General features: G+C 38.3%; 1 protein-coding gene across 6 annotated transcripts in view; it reads right to left on the bottom strand.

Moving 5' to 3' along the window:
- Nucleotides 1-9,373: 9,373 nt before the first annotated feature.
- Nucleotides 9,374-16,791, bottom strand: part of ZBTB44 (zinc finger and BTB domain containing 44) — a 73,320-nt gene continuing 65,902 nt past the window's right edge. For 5 of the 6 annotated variants that reach the window (XM_081282542.1, XM_081282543.1, XM_081282544.1 and 2 more), the window contains one exon: nucleotides 9,374-16,235. In XM_081282542.1, coding sequence (XP_081138668.1) covers nucleotides 15,953-16,235 — 283 coding nt within the window. In that variant the 3' untranslated portion in view covers nucleotides 9,374-15,952. The remainder of the gene's footprint in view (nucleotides 16,236-16,791) is intronic. The other variant, XM_081282546.1, reaches the window with a different exon arrangement.

Below are 16,791 nucleotides of genomic sequence, written 5' to 3'. Positions count from 1 at the left end.
TCTTCAGTTCTTCCAGGTGAGAGCAGTAGGGGGCGCTCAAACACTAAATTTCATGCTGTCAGTGGCTAGAGCAGTGTAGTGGAATAGAGGTAAGGTCTAAACACAGAACTTTGGGCAGCCCCTCTTTCCCCAGAGCCCATGCCCACTCAGTTTGCATCTCCGCAAAGCATAGATGTCAGGCACTTGTGCTCCCATGACTGGAGACACCAGGTTTTCACGCCATTGTGAAGGTGCTTTCCTGTGGCTGGCTCTCCAGATTTTCCTCTGCCCTAAACCCTTCACCCCAAGGTGTGAACCCTACATAGCCAATGGCACAAATGGCCTGTTGTTTGTGCACACAGTGGGCACGCTCCCACTAGTGTTTCCTGAGCTCATGAACTGGATGGCCAACCCTGCCATGTGGAGTTAGCCTCCCTGATGGGACCCTGAAGAGTAAAGGTTGGAACACACTGGCTTTCTTGGCAGATTCCTAGGCTGGAATAGGCTTATGGAAGGATAGAGAAGTCAGGATCATGGTCACTGCCATGGGGAATGAAGAATTCTGCTTATTCTATTTTCTCTCCTCTTATGGCTACAAAGGACCCCAAGAGGCTCCTTGGGGCACCTTTGACCACGCTTGAATTTTATCCCATTTAATCTATCTGAAACCTTCACATCTCTAAACGTTTTCTTCTATTGGTTAAATAACATAAGCCCTTCAGTCTTTCTTTTCTAGTCTTTTTTTTTTTAATAATTCTGGAGATGGAACCCAGGACATTGAACATGGGTAAGCAAATATTTTGCTCCTGAGCTACTCCCCCAGCCTCTTTTTAAACTTTATTTTTATTTATTTATTTTTAATATTTATTTTATTTATTTTTTTAGTTCTTGGCGGACACAACATCTTTGTTGGTATGTGGTGCTGAGGATCGAACCCGGGCCGCACGCATGCCAGGCGAGCGTGCTACCACTTGAGCCACATCCCCAGCCCCTATTTTTATTTATTTTTATGTGGTGCTGAGGATCAAACCCAGGGCCTTGTGCATGCAAGGCAAGTGCTCTACCACTGAGCTACAACCCCAGCCCTCTTTTTAAACTTTTAAATTATGTTCACTCAAATCAGATACTAGGGAAGCTGATGAAGATTTGGGCCTGGGGGTTGCTAAAGTCATGCCCAGTACCACTTGGCACCACTTCTGGTATTAAAGCCTCAAAGAATACCCAAGAGCTATTATCAGCTTGACTGCTCTGTAAACGGATTGTAATGGGGTACTTCATTATGAGGATGGAAATGACAGAGGGAGGTAGAAAGTGTACTGACTTAAGTATTTTGTTTTTGTTCTTGATATAGGGTCTCCTATGTTGCCCAGGCTGGCCATGAACTCCTGGGCTCAAGGTGTTCTCCTGCTTCAGCAGGATTTAAGGGGGTGCACCACCATGTCCAACTATACTTGGATTGATTTAAAACAAAAAGAACTGTAACCTAACTGCCAGATTTCTGTGACTGTGGGCCCATTTCCAGTAGCTTTACATTCCATCTCTTCATTTGTTCATCTAAAGAATACGCATTGATATTTTACTAGGTGTCAGGCTTTGTTCCAGGCACAGGAGTACCGCTGTGATCTTCAAAATAACTCTAGGACTACAGTGAGATAGATGGAGGTCTTTCTTGCTGGACCCCTATCTCCTGACTGCAAAGACAGCAAGCACTTTCCTGCCCCATGCCACCTGCCCCAGCAGAGGAAGAGAGCCACAAAGAGGCACGGAGCTCGGCTGAGCACTTCATAAACACCAGCAACGCCCACACTCAGATGTGGTTTTGGTTTTGGAAGGGTAAGCATGTTTGGTACCACGTGTTTCTGTCATCCTAGATTCACATGACCTTAGATGGAGTCTGAATTCTATCACTCCTTGACCTTCCCAGATACTTTCCGTTCTCCTTGTGGATTAGTGAACCTCTTCTGTTTTGTAGTTATTCATGGGACTGCACTGCAGATAACTTCAGGGAAGGGAGGGCCAAATCTTGGTGTTCACACTGAACACAGGTTGGATAATTTTAACATGCTTAGAGGTGGCCTCACAGAGAGAAAAGGACCATGCTCCACCGGTTCAGGAACTCAGGTGCTGAGTGATGCAATTGGCAGCTGCTACCCACTGGGCACTGGGGGTTGTCAGCAAAGCTAAGCTGCCGGTGTTTCCTATGTCCTTGGCCCTGTTCACCCCCCTCTAACCAACGCTTGCCTGCAGGAGAGGAACTGAAAAACTCACTGACACATATAAGAGCTGGGATAAATCAACAGTTATGTGAATGGATCCAATGGAGAGAGACTCAGCAAATTGAGGAAAACCCTTCCAAACTTGATGCCTATAAAGAGACAAGAGGCTGGAATGTTTGGCTCTGGAATGGGGGTTGCTGGAGATAGCAAGGAGAGGAATGTGAGGGGAGAATGGCAGGCTCACTGGGAGCACACTGTTTTTACTTGGACTTGAAAAGCTTTTAGGTCCCATGGGCTTCAAGAGTACAGGCTCAGGGTCATATGGTCCTACCAGGGTCTGGTGGGAGTCTTGGGAGTGGGTACTTGGGTGGGCATAACTAATGGCAACAGTAGCACTCCAAGGTTATGAAGAGGACTGGGGCTCTCCAACTATGGAGCCCCCTGCCCCAAACTGTCTCCATGGAGAGAAGTGTCATATCTATCTATCTATGCACACACACACACACACACACACACACACACACACACACATATATATATTTGCCTTATAATGGGCAAAGTTAAAAAAAACAACTCTGAAGTGAATTTGTGCCAGTCTCTTTCTCTTGAGACCATAGGGAAATCGCTGCCATATCTGAGAGGGATACAGTCTGTATGTAGTGGGTTAAAATTCTCATAGGTGTCCCATGTTTGTGGGATGCTGTGGACCCCAAGCTTTGGAGAGAAATTATGCACAAGTGTGCCAGCACCTCTTGGGTACTGGTAGATACAATCAGTGCCTACTTTTTCCATTGGAAGGCACACTGCTTCCTGCTTAGATCTCATCCCCTTCATAAGCTTTCTTCTGGGCAGTTATGAACATTTCCTTACCTGTCAGGAAGTTCTTTTTTTTTTTTTTTTAAGTGAGAGAGTGAGAGAGGAGAGAGAGTGAGAGAGAGAGAATTTTTAATATTTATTTTTTAGTTCTCGGCGGACACAACATCTTTGTTGGTATGTGGTGCTGAGGATCGAACCCGGGCCGCACGCATGCCAGGCGAGCGCGCTACCGCTTGAGCCACATCCCCAGCCCCTGTCAGGAAGTTCTTGGGGAAGAGAAAGGGCCTTATGAAACCACTTCACTCTTATTGGATGGAAGCAGATTATATGCTTGTCAATACAGCTGCATGTGCATGCACTCTGGGGCTAGCAAACTCAGATGTGTGTTCAGCCAGCCCCCTGTAGAAAGGGAAGGGATTTGTTTGAGTATTTGACATGCACAGATCTTTTAAATAGTATTGCAATTCTCAGAAGCCAAAAATCTAAATATGAAGAATGAGCTTGGATCTTAAGAACAACAAAAACCCTAAAACTGTCATTAGCACCTGGATTCTAACTTAGAGCAACCTGTTCCTTGGCCTGTGTTGGGGAAAGAGACCTCCTTGTGTCCAGGAAATGACACCTCGTGTGTCTGGAAACAACCCCTTCCTTCTGGCTCCATTTTGGCTTCTTCAGACCTGGATGAGAATCTTGTCTCCCTTCCCCCTGCAGGGGTAGCACTTGTGTCCCTCTGCCTGCAGCACTATTGCCCTCTCCTCTTTTGGACCTTTACTTGTCATTTCCACTCTTGGCCATCCTAAAACTGCTCACCTGCCCATTAACACAGCCTTTCCCCTTGGCACTCACTATCGTCTAACACACTGTTGTCTTGTTTATTGCAGTCTCCCCCCACCGACAAGTCCACAAGGTCAAATCTGTTGTTCTAGTCACAGGGCCTGGTGCAGCAGTCACTCTGTGTTTATTGAAGGAAAGAAAGAGGAATTGCAAGCAGCACAGAATTAGGACACAAATCTTTGGAACTTTCAATCCCATTGACCTGGTTGGTAGAAGCTGAATTGTGCTGGAAAAGTAAAAACTAAGTAACCAGCTAAATAACTTACTTTGCATGACTATTGCTGGGGGAAAATTCCCTGTTCATTCAAGTCTGAAGTTCAACTTTTTTTTGTTTTTGTGGTAGTGGTGATGGAACCCAGGGCCTCGTGCATGCTAAGCATGCATCTACCACTGAGCTACACCACAGCTCTGGTATTCAGCTCTAGAACTGGCTCAGAACTTTGTCTGATTCATTTATTCTTAGAATTCCCCTTCAAAAACAAAGGCAGGTTGCCTGAAGAGATCACATGTGTAGCATGGATAGAATTTAGAACACAGCAGGCATTCTCTGTTATGAGAATACTGGTCTTAGCAGGTTCACTGTTCCCAGATGAGTCACAGACTTGGGCTCCCAGGCACACCAAAACCTTCCCACAGCCAGCTGCTTATTTCAGCCCTGATGTCACCAACACACATCCCCCCTGTCCAGCTTCATGCGTATGTCTTCTTTTGGACTCTTACCTGACATTCTGATGTTAATTTGTGAACTCAGTTAACTCTGTATGTATTCCCTTTAATCTACTTTGTACTTGTTCTTAATCTTTCTAGAGAGAGCTCTGATCACGTTGTTCCTTTGCCTGGGAATTTGTGATTTCCTAATAAACACAGTTCTAAGTCTTCAGAGCTTCTATGATCTGGTCCCATTCTTCCCCTTCAGGGATGTGTTAATATTTGGCAAATTAAACTATTTTCGTTCCCCACCACTATTCCTCTTAGGCTTAGTGCTGTTTCCTGGGGCTGTGTCCTTCCTCATTTCTGTTAGTACAAATCCTTGTCTTTTCTTTTCTTTTTTTTTTTTTTTAAAGAGGAGAGGGACAGTGTGCCTCTTCTGCATGCCAGTTTTATTGGGGATCCCAGAAAATTCTGCCCAGATCCATCTCTTTTTTTTTTTTTTTTAAGAGAGAGAGAATTTTAATATTTATTTTTTAGTTCTCGGCGGACACAACATCTTTGTTTGTATGTGGTGCTGAGGATCGAACCCGGGCCACACGCATGCCAGGCGAGCGCGCTACCGCTTGAGCCACATCCCCAGCCCCAAATCCTTGTCTTTTCTTGAGAAAGATACAGCTCAAGTGTCAGCTGCTCCATGGTGCCTTCCCTTACCTTCGAGCCAGCTCGCTCCTCCAAATCCCCAAAATATGCCTTTTGGTGTTTCTCTCATGGCATCTCATTTGTTGTTATTTTATTTCTCTAATTCTTCTTCAGAAACCATAAGCTTCATAAAGGCCAGAGACTCCACTCATTCAATCATCCCTAGGTCTGGGGACCCTTTGGGACAAAAGACAGTTATGGTCAATTGTCAGGTAACAAAAGTGCAGGGTGTTAAGTGAATGTAAAAATGTGTCCCAATTGAACAGAGGTGGCTCTTGGAGGAGGGTGTCATGGAAAAGTGACTGAAGTATGACTTGATGGATGAGGAAACCAGGAGAAAGTGGTGGGTAGTTGGGGGACCGGCAGACTTGGAAGGAAAACACTTTGGGACAACTCTGGCTGGCTGATAGCAGCTGTTCTAAGGATTAAAGTCAATATCCATTCATAATTGCCATAGCCTTATATTTCAGACACTCATTTAAAAATGAGCAAGGTTCTGATGCATTTACTAACAAGAGAGTTGAGGCAATGGGATGAAAATAATTCTTGGTATTCTGTCCCAAAGTTCCCTGACAAGTACCTCTAAGCATTGCGGTGAGTTCTAATCTGCCAGCTTCTGCAAAATATGCTACAAATACAAGGCATAACCCCTGACTGTGAGGACTGAGTCAGGTGAGGAAGACACACCAGTGTGCACAATACCAGTGTCTTTTTTTTTTTTTTTTTTTTGCACCAGAACTAGGGAGCACTCAACCACTGAGCCACACCCCCAGCCTTATTTTGTATTTTATTTAGAGACACTTTTGCTGAGGCTGGCTTTGAACTCTCAATCCTTCTGCCTCAGCCTCTGGGGGCTGTTGGAATTATTAGGTGTGCGCCACCCTCGCCGGTAATACCAGCCTCTTGTAATAACAGACAAGACTTACAAAGTAGTTACTATGTATCAGGTTCTGTTGTAAGCATTGTATATATAATTAATTCTCACAACTACCCATGAGGGAGATTTGTAAGACAGTGTGACAGAGAAGTGGTCTGGCAGAGTTAAATATAATTTGTCATGGGAATGGAAAGGAAGGACCCCCAGTCCCAGACTGATGGAAGGAGGGAGTGGGAAATGAGGACTAAGGGATGGGCTTTCAGAGGTGTGAGGCCTCAGCTCTTTTGAAAGTTCAGGGGAAACAAACTTGGAAGGGATTCTGAGGGTAAGGGAGGTGGGAGATTCAAAGCAGGGGGATGGCCTGATTAGAATTATTTTAATAGTAATGTGAAAAATGAACTGGAAGAGGACCCAACTTAGGAGAAGGACTAGCAATTGGGAGGCTGTGGTTATTAGGCCAGAAGCAAGAGCTAGAATTAAGTTTGTAGCAATAAGGTTGAAAAAAAAATGATGGAAAATGTTATGAATGGGGATGGGGAAGATAACCCAGCAAAGATACCAACTAGGCAAGAATACATGGAACAAACAAACAACAAAAGAAAAACAACCAATCCACATCTTCAGAAAAAGGTCATGAGCAGCCAAGTATGGTGGCACATGACTGTAATCCCAGGCAAGTGGGTCACAAATTCAAGGCCAGCTTCAGCAATTTAGTGAGACCTTCTCAAAATAAAAAATAAAAAGGACTGGAGATATAGTTAGCTGTTGAGCACCCTTGGGTTCAATCCCCAGTACCATCAAAGAGTTATGAGCAATTGTTTTCACACTGTAAGAAAAAGTTACAAAATTCCTTTTAGAGCACTGGATCCTGGCATAAAAGATATAAAAACACCCACCTGCATAATTTAATTCACATTTCCCTCCCTCAAGGCCTTGTTTCACAAAATGCCAGTGCTCCAAAAGAACTATAATGTTAGAACTGGCAGGGCAAAAATGTTCCTGGCTTCTTTTCCAAATCCCTGTGTTTGGGAGGGAGTGAAGTCCACCCAGATGCAGATTCTGCTCAACACTTCTGAGATGCCAGCCCTGCCTATAATCTCTCAAAATGGACAGAAAGGGCACTGACTCTCTTCATGGATCATACTAAATTTATTACTTTTTCAGCTTATTTCATTGGGTTTCTGAAGACCAAATTGCTTTATAAACTGTAAAACCTAACAAGGCTTTTCCACTAACTGGGAAGTAGATTTAACAAAGAGCTCTGCTCCGGTAGACACAGGTCTTACTATGTGTACTGCTGTTTGGATTGCTAAACAGAACATTTTCTGCCTCAGCCCCTAATTTAAAATGAATTCTGGGGATTTTATTTGGTTGTGACCTTTTCTTGTTATGTTCTTTTTTTTTTTTTTTTTTTTTTTTTTTTAAAGAGAGCGTGAGAGAGAGAGAGAGAGAGAATTTTTTAATCTTTATTTATTTTTTAGTTCTCGGCGGGCACAACATCTTGTATGTGGTGCTGAGGATTGAACCCGGGCCGCATGCATGCCAGGCGAGCGTGCTACCGCTTGAGCCACATCCCTAGCCCTCTTGTTATGTTCTAAAGCAGTTTTCCCAACAGAGGGTCGTTAGATGGCAAAACCCACCAGAGGCAATTCAAAATTGAGGCAGCCTTATCCTAAGGGGGGTGTGTGTGTGTGTTAGGTACTAAGCCTAAAATTTCTCAGATTCTCTGATAAATAGGACTCACTAAATGACTTCCAGTTAAAAGCATCGAAAAATGTTAATTGTGGGAAAAACTAGGCATGGATAAAAAAGTGGGGGATTTATGCACGATGGTCTGAAAAATGATTCTAATGCTGTTTTCACAACCTCTGCCGTGACTTGTTCTCCTACCCAGAAAATGGGTAGATATAAACATTCCAATATTTTTGGTAGGAAAGTTCAAGTAAACCAATTGGAATGTAAGGGAAGGGCAGCAGCATCAACAAAACAAGTTTATCTTTGTCTACAAGGGTGTTTAATCAACCGTTTGCTTAAATTTCTTACTAGATTGACTACGCCCTTACCTTTCCCACTTGTATAAAAGTTTACTTATGTTTAAAAAAATTATAGTTTGGGATTTGGTGCAAGTTACCCTTCCTTTAAACTCTTGGTGTGTTTACAGTTATAATATCCCTATCTTTGTCAGTTTAGTACTTAGAATAAACTTTTCTGTTCAAAAGAGAAAAACTCCAATTATTAATTTCTAGTCTACCAACTGAGATACACATCTTCGATTATTACTTTTATTATTATTCACAGAAAGGAACATGCACACCACAAGAATAAAATTATTTTAAATTCTACATTCTACACTATCCTCTGTGGCTCAAGCTACTGAAGAACTAGTAGTTTGCTGACCTTGAATGGTCTGATAAACTTGTTAAAAACACTCAATACACTCACTGAATGATAGAGAGCATTCCTTAAAATTTACCCTCTTCTCTGAACTTTAACTAAAATGCTCCTGGTTGTTTGAAGTCAATAAAAGAATTGGGGATGTGGCTCAGTAGTAGAACATCTGTTAAGCACGTGTGAGGACCTAGGTTCCATCCGAGACACCTAAAAAATGAACAAAAAATTATTTGCCTGTTACTGTCAGTATTGTAAAAAACTCCATAAATCTAGTTAGAAAGCCCTTCCTGGGCTGAGGGTGTAGCTCAGTGGTAGAGGCTAACATGTGTGAGGCACTGGACTCGATCCTCAGCACTTCATAAAATAAAAAATAAAGGTATTGTGTCCATCTATAACTAAAAAAGTTAAAAAGAAAGCCCTTCCTTTTGGCTCTCATAGGCTACTTACCTAAGTTATGGGACTGCTTTCCTTGCTATGTACCTATACATCCCTGTTTAACTTATTACTGAAATGACAACAATAGGTCTCTAGTCATTATTAAGTATGAAATATTTCAGAAAAACTCAGAGCAATGTCTATAAGAGGCAATCCATCATTCATTAAATAGCTTTTCACAGAAAGCCGGTTCAAAGCTCCAGGACCTGATGACTTCCTCTAACCAGTGTCCTTGATAGCCCCTCCCAATCTTGGGTTTGGTGTTGTGAAAAATCTGCACTTACAGCTCTTTTCTTACTTGACCAGGAAACTGATGCATGCTGTCCAATATTCTCTATAGTCTACACACACACACACACACACACACACTGGATATTAGGCAGTGAATATTGTTGATTTCCCTCATCCACTTGACCTTAAACAAAACTGCCAATTCTTCCTTCCAGCCAATAATAAATAACAACAGCAGGAAGTCTTATTCCATAAAGCATTAATAAGATATTTTAATGAGAAAAAAAACAAAAACAAAAACAAATCTTACTCTCATATTTCTATGCAAAGACACTCAAAACTCTTTTTTTCCCTGTCCATCCTTTCTAACTGCAACTTTGTTTGTGACCATGTAATAAAGGCCAGCTTGAAGATTTTTTTTTTTTAAGTTTAAACCTTTTTAAAAAAAGATTAAACAATCAGGCTAGCAAAAAGGTACTCAATACATACTTTCCTTATATCAAACAAGCTAATATTTCAGTACAATATAACTATACAGGATATATACAATACACATATGTTCACAAAGCAAACACTATAGGCTCAGAACAGATTTGAAAAACCATGATATTCACATTGATTACAATAACTCTAAAAATGATTGTAACGTTTAAACGGCACTTAGTTTACAAAAGTCACAAAAAAATATATATATATATATATATATGTAGTCACCAAGAACTATGGTTCCTGTAAAATACTAATAGCCGGATACTAGTATATAAAATGTGAAGCTCTGACATTGTATACATTTTTAGGAAATGAAATAAAATCCAAAACCATTTTTGTTATTGTCAAAAGTCAAACATGCCAAGTAACTTAGCTATGGCCACTGTCACCAAGTAAAGCCATACTTGAATGAGATGACAACTGGATACAAGCTGGTGAATCAGGGACTGGCACAGTTGAAGAGTTGTACTGGTCCTAGGAGAGGAGTGGAGGACATAAAGACACCATCTATGTAATTAATTCACATTTTCTCCCCAGCATTACCCTTCCTTGAGGGTTTCACAAGATGCCAGTGCTCCCAAAAGAATCATGTTATAGACAGCAGGGTAAAAAGTTTCCCCAAGACTTCCTTGCTGCTGAGTTATAGACAAATATTAAAGCATGCATCAGTTACACAGAGCAATCAGTCACCCTCTGGAAGACTGTGACACAGTCTCTTCCTAGGCTGCTTGCATTAGAAAGGACTCCAGTTTTTAAATGAAGCCAGGTTTATTTGTTAGCCCTGTAATATATTGAGCTACTATAGCAGCAAATATGAAATCACACAAACAAAAACACAATTTTATTTAAAAATCCATTTCTGTAACAGCAAAGCAATTTCCCCCCTTTAAATCTGTCCCCCTTATGAATTTCTTTTATCACTGACTCCTGGCCTGTTACCGCAAACTTTCTCTTATGCTGCTCTGAAAAAAGACACTTCCTAATTCTGGAAAAGCTTAAATTTACTCTTAAAAAGGGGAATACTAGAATTTTAAAGTAAAAAAAAAAAAGTCTGTTCTAAAAGTATCTTTCACAAATATATATATTTAAATATTAAAATAGGCTACCTAGGATTTTTATAAAATGGCTTTTGAAAAGACAGTAGTGGCACAAAGAAGCCATATACTATCCTCCAAGTCAGACATAAGGTGCCACAAGGGTGCCCTACAAAGAGGCAGGCAATCTCTATCTGATGCCACACGAGGCACCAGTAACAACAGAAAAATTATATATTATTGGGAACTTGAATCAAAATCAAATTTTACTCTACCAGGGGTGGTTGTTTTCCTAAAATATATCTTGAAATAGAAGAATTAGAAGCCATCACTTTGTACAAGGAAGATAATTAATAGGTTAATGATCTTACTCCTTCCAAATACCTGATGTCATTCATTTCAGGTACCTGAAAGATGAAAAGTAGTGCAACTTTCAAAAATTTAGTGGACTACTCTCAGTATGAGAGACTTTACATAGCATCCGTCAACTTGAAAATTAAATTGATACTTCAAACAAAAAGAAATCTAGAGAACACACTCATAACATAATCATAGGAAAGGTTCCCTCTGGAAAGCAGGTATTTCTAAGATCTGCACAAAAGTCTTCAATAATATCAAGGACTCGACATGTATCTGGAGATGACAGGCTTCTCTTGGAGTAGGAAAGATTTGTCCTTTTGCAGGTGATGGACTTTCATAACCTAAGCTTTCATTTATAAGATGATTTTTAACATGTTTTACTGAATAAAATCTGGGTATGATTAGGCTAGTATTTGAAAAACAAGAACAGTTTAATAAAAGTCATGACACTAGCTCCTCAAATAATTAAGCAGCAACTGTATCAAATCATCACAGCTGAGCCCATGGCTTTCAGCCTGATCAACAAACTTAGTCCATCTAAAAGAGAAAGGAAATAAAGAATTTGATTTTATAAACCAGGCACTTTTAAACTAAAATAAAAAAATTTAAAGTTTTTATATTTTTAAAAAAGTTTTTGTTTTCAATTCATGGTTTGAACTCTTTAAGTTCTTTGTAAACTACTATGTACACAGGAACCTTGGTATTAGTTGGAACTGGTCTGGGTCCTGTAGAGAGGGAGCGCAAAGTAGAACAAACACTTTAAAGCAGTCTCATTTTTTCAGATACTGCCAAACACAGATTCCAATAACATTGTCTGAAATCATTGCAGAGACTATTTTTAAAAACACAGAACTAATTTTCTATGATAAAAATAAGACCATCATTCTTGATGTAATTGGTATTGTCTTCATTCCCTACCTGACGTAGGGTTTAATTCCCCATAAATACAATAATAAGAATCTCAACATATCTGTAATCTAAGGTCAATAAAGCATTCCTTAGCCAAAGCTGAGGACTGGTTCAATTTCAATTCATTGTTTTATCATTTTTGGCTAATTTGTCTTGCTGAGGACTTTTCAAATAAAAACACCCTATATCATCACATTCTATCAAGAAAAAAATGACACAAAGATAAAAATGGGTATAAACAAAATACAACTTAAATTTGACAATCTTAAGCCTAAGAATATGCTTATCTATAAATATTCCTCAGACATGTTCATAACAGCTTCACTGTTTGGTACTGCTTCAGAAAAGAAAATATGGTTTCTACATAGTCTCTTCCCAATAACTTTTAAAATGTAAATATATTATAAATAAGGCATCTTATGTCAATAATTTACAGCGAAAACCACATTTATTTCCTTTTAGCAAGTTGGGGTTTGTTTCTTCCAAATGTGAACTTTATTTCAAACTCCTTTCAGTTAAAATATAAAAATTTTTAGGACTGTTCATTCAATAGGTGATAGTAATTTTCTCTCTGTGGTATACTAGTATAGAATTGCCATTACATCATATCGTAATGTATTTTTTCAGGGACTATAAAACTAAAAAATAGTCTAAAACACAATTGAGAACCTTCTAAGTAAAAGTCACTAAATTAGATAACTGGCCTCTATTTAGACTAAGATAAGAGAATAAAATAAGGAGAGAGAAAAGACTGAAATATTTAATATAGATTCTAAAGGTTCTCAGGGAACCATGTATAGACTGGGAGAGTCTGGCTCAGTAGTAAAAGGGTAACTGTGTTATCACTGATTTAAATACAACAGATATGTGGACTAGCTCATTCCATTTGGTAAAATATTTTAACAAAATGAAAGGCTTTTTTTTTTTTTTTGGTTTGTTTTTAAAACCAAAGGGCATGTGCTATAACATGAAACCTAATTACTGTAAACCAGAATGGTTGTTGAATGAAAAAAAAAAAAAAGAATGAATGAGGTTAAACATTTTAGTATATGTTTTTTTTTTTTTTCAGTGAAATTGCAAACTTTAAGAAAAATCCATGTTAAAAATTGTGGATGTTAATCTCCATCTGCACCCATTTGTAGAAAATTTAAAAATGCAAAAATAAAAACAAAAACAAAACAAACCCCCAAATCAGTATAAGTTGTTTCTGAATTAGAATTTCTGACATGCTAGATGTTGACTGTTAGAATATACCTTCAGAAATGAGAAGAATGAATGTAGGGGCTACTATATCCTTTATCATGAATATCTTTCTTTACTTCTAAGTGTATCACATCTATTTGGTAGTTAAAAAATTGAAAATAAAAGCTTATCTTGTATAAAATGCTTGGTTTTAAAAATGCAAATTATCTTGCACTCTAAAATTTAAGCCCTTAAATATCACAAAGTTACCCTCTTTAGCCTTGAGAAAGACATCTATGCTTAGCTATTCTAAACTGTAATATTTTATGTTTTGTTATGCTGGTAATTTCTATGGATGAGACAATATAACTGGCTTTCATCTCTTTGCAATAGTTTCCATAAGTTCTCATAAAAACTGTATATTCAGACATTCCTCTCTTAAAATAAATTTTAAATAAATCTAAATACTACTACATATATAATCATCCTTTGCAGCTCTGTTTTCTAAAACAGATTCATAAATGAAACATTCTTAAATCATGTATCAAGAAAAAAGTAGAGCCTTACTGAAGTAGAAAAAGACCTTTGTTATCACTTTGTTAAATAATAAGCAGTTACCTGTATTGGTAAGATTTGGGCAATAGATAATTAACCAGATGTTTTCACACAGTATATTCAAATTTCAATAAAACTTTGAAATATATACTATTTGTAATGAGACAATGAAAATTTAAAATTTCCATCTGGGAAAGAATCCTTAGTAATGATAATTCTTTACTGTGAGCACAGTTAAGAATACCTTGGAGGGCTGGGGCTCTAGCTCAGTGGTAGTGCATTTGCCTGGCATGTGTGAGGTGCTGGATTTGAGTCTCAGCACTTCATATAAACAAATAAAGGTCTATCAACAACAACAACAAAACACAAACAAACCCAAAAAGAATACCTTGGAGCTCCCAGTTTGGCGCAGGGCTCTTTTATGTAGGATTTTCAGGATAGGGGATGTGCTACAATATTTTCAATCAATAAATCGACAAATTTCTTAATTCTTACTTCCCTCCTTTTCTTTTTATTATGATTCCTGGTCATAATTTTCCTTATGTAGGATTCTGAGATTAATTTTAAGATTATTTATTGGTAGGCAGTTTTCAATGACATTAAAAGCTGTTGACCTTTCTAGTTGAGACACAGCACTATCATATAAGTATCAGTCTTTTTGTGGAAAGTAATTCAGATCTATCAGAGTAGAAACATAAATGGTGGAAGCCCATTATAACCTATATATGCTGATTTCATGAAAGTGATACACCTGTGTTTGTGTGCAAATGGGTAAAAGCCAGGTTCATAAGTAAGGTAGAAAACTAGAAATGAGGGCTAGAAGGTGCAGCTCAGTGGTAGAGCATGTACTTAGCATTTAATCACCAGTACTCTGCATCCTCCAAAAAAACTCCCAAACCCCCCAAAGTCCTGACTGTAATTTGTTTCTTTTTTCTAATCCAACCAGGTGCTTTCATATTAAACTTTGGACATTTTACATATAGAAAAAAAGTTACACAAAAGTTCATTAGGCATGGACCCATTTCAGATCAGTCAGAGATACTTTAATGGCACCAGATGAAAAGTATACCTCAGCCTAGAGCATCATATAAATTTCACTTTTTAGCAGCAAAAAAGATGATATTCATTATTTAGGGTTTTTAGTTTTTTGTTAAGATTTAATCCCCCTCTCCCCGATTTATGAGTCATACGTCATTATTTTATAGCCTCTTCTCATCTTTTACATTATTGCTTACATTGTGTAAAAACTATAATAATTGCTCTTAATAAACTTGGCAATGTCTAAAAATATTGGAACAAGTAGCATATATCACTTTCATTTAGGGCTTTGTAAACACTCTTAGTTGGGTTAAGAACGTAGCCTCAACACAGAATTCTTTATTTTGTCCAAAACAGCACAGTAAAAACATCCCCACCAATACATAAACCTATATATAAAACATAGAATATCTTCAATATTTTTCCTTTATATGGTAGCATACCAGTATATGCAAGAGAAAGTATTGATGATGGGGCAAAGGGAAAATTGATTGGGGCAATGACCTAGTTAGCCAGGCATTAACATTCAAAAACCAGGTAAACATCAATTTTAGTTAGAAAAGCAGTATTAAAATAGTTTCTATGAAGCAGGGATTCACATGCTTCATTCTACATTCCTGATAGCCTGACTTTTCTTAATCATGGTTCTTTACCTTTGGAGTGGTACTATAAAGGTACAGAGAATGCCTACCTAATACCAAATTTTCACCATGAAGAATCATAATAGAAATGACAAAGCTTAAAAAAAAAAAGTATGCTGGATTTCAAAAGTATTTACCTTAATAATTTTTAAGAAGGCTTACCATAAATATTTCCAAAACAATAGGCTTTACAACTTCCTGTGTATAGGAGCAAACATCTACTTGAGCCATTTGTCAATTTCTGTTTAATAATTACTCAAGTACCCTTTCATCTCAGAAGGATCGATCAACAGTCATCTGATTTCTTCTTTACCTAATGATCCGCTGTCAGCCTACTTTTAACAATGGAAGGAAAAACTGGTATATAGTTTAAGTCAACTGGTTTTCCTTAAGTATCATAGTTCCTATTATGTTTCCACATCATGTTGCTGTGTACTTACAGAAGCAATCTTTCTCTCAGTTATGAAAAATAAAACATTAGTCAAAGGGCTTACAAAGTGAAAAGGGAAGTTCTTTCCCAAACCCTTTCTTGTTTAAAAAATTAAATTAACTTTAAATGTACAAGACCAAGCACAGGCACTTTCCAAAAACCAAAAATGAAGCCAAATCACAAAATTACTCAATAGTTATAGAAGATAGCTCTGATTTTGGGGGGTCATCTCTGGTAGCCTCAGTACAAGCACTGGTCTTTGGCTGCTCTGGCACTTCTTCCTCTTTTTCTGCCAGCCCACCAAGAGACCCCAAGGGAAAAGTGCTTTCACAATTCTGGGTCGAGGAGACCTGTGAAATTACAGGCATTTGAACAGAGGAGTTGCTTTCAAAACCGTGTTCTCCAAGATCATACTGAACAAGGGTCTCTTCTTGCTCCTGGTTTAAGTAGTCCGGTACTAGGAAATCACTAGATAAGAGGCAAAGGATGAAATACAGAGTTAATTTTCAAACCAGTAATAGATAAGCTACAATTAAAGGATGTAATATGTAAAACAAGATAGGGACTTTTCATTTCACTAATTCTTCAATGAAGGTTAAATCTCAGGAACTCTCAACTTATAAATTTTCCTGAATATGAACCAAGGTCATCAGTAGAACCAAAGTGCATCAACTCTCCCTACCAACAATATATAAGATTAATGATCACTTCACTGACCCTTTAGACACCTAAAACAGCCTTTCTTGTTCTATGTAGAGGAGTGTCTGTATACCAACAAATATAAGTAGCTCCTTCCAGAGAAGACCTTAGCTTAAGCAAAGATTATTTGAGTAACTTAAATGCTTAACTTTTCTTGGATTACACTGAGAAGTATATAAAACCATCCTTGTATTGCTAACTGGATACAAGTTAGTTAATAAACTAAGTTCTTATGCATAAGTGACCTTACACATAATCTACTATATAGAGAAACAATTTATCTTGCTATTAGATTTGAAAATGGTAACAAATTACTGTGGAATCA

The sequence above is a fragment of the Spermophilus citellus genome (assembly GCF_964194105.1).
Source record: "Spermophilus citellus genome assembly, chromosome: 2".
Classification (NCBI taxonomy): Eukaryota; Metazoa; Chordata; class Mammalia; order Rodentia; family Sciuridae; genus Spermophilus; species Spermophilus citellus.
This window is presented reverse-complemented; position numbering and strand designations above follow the sequence as displayed.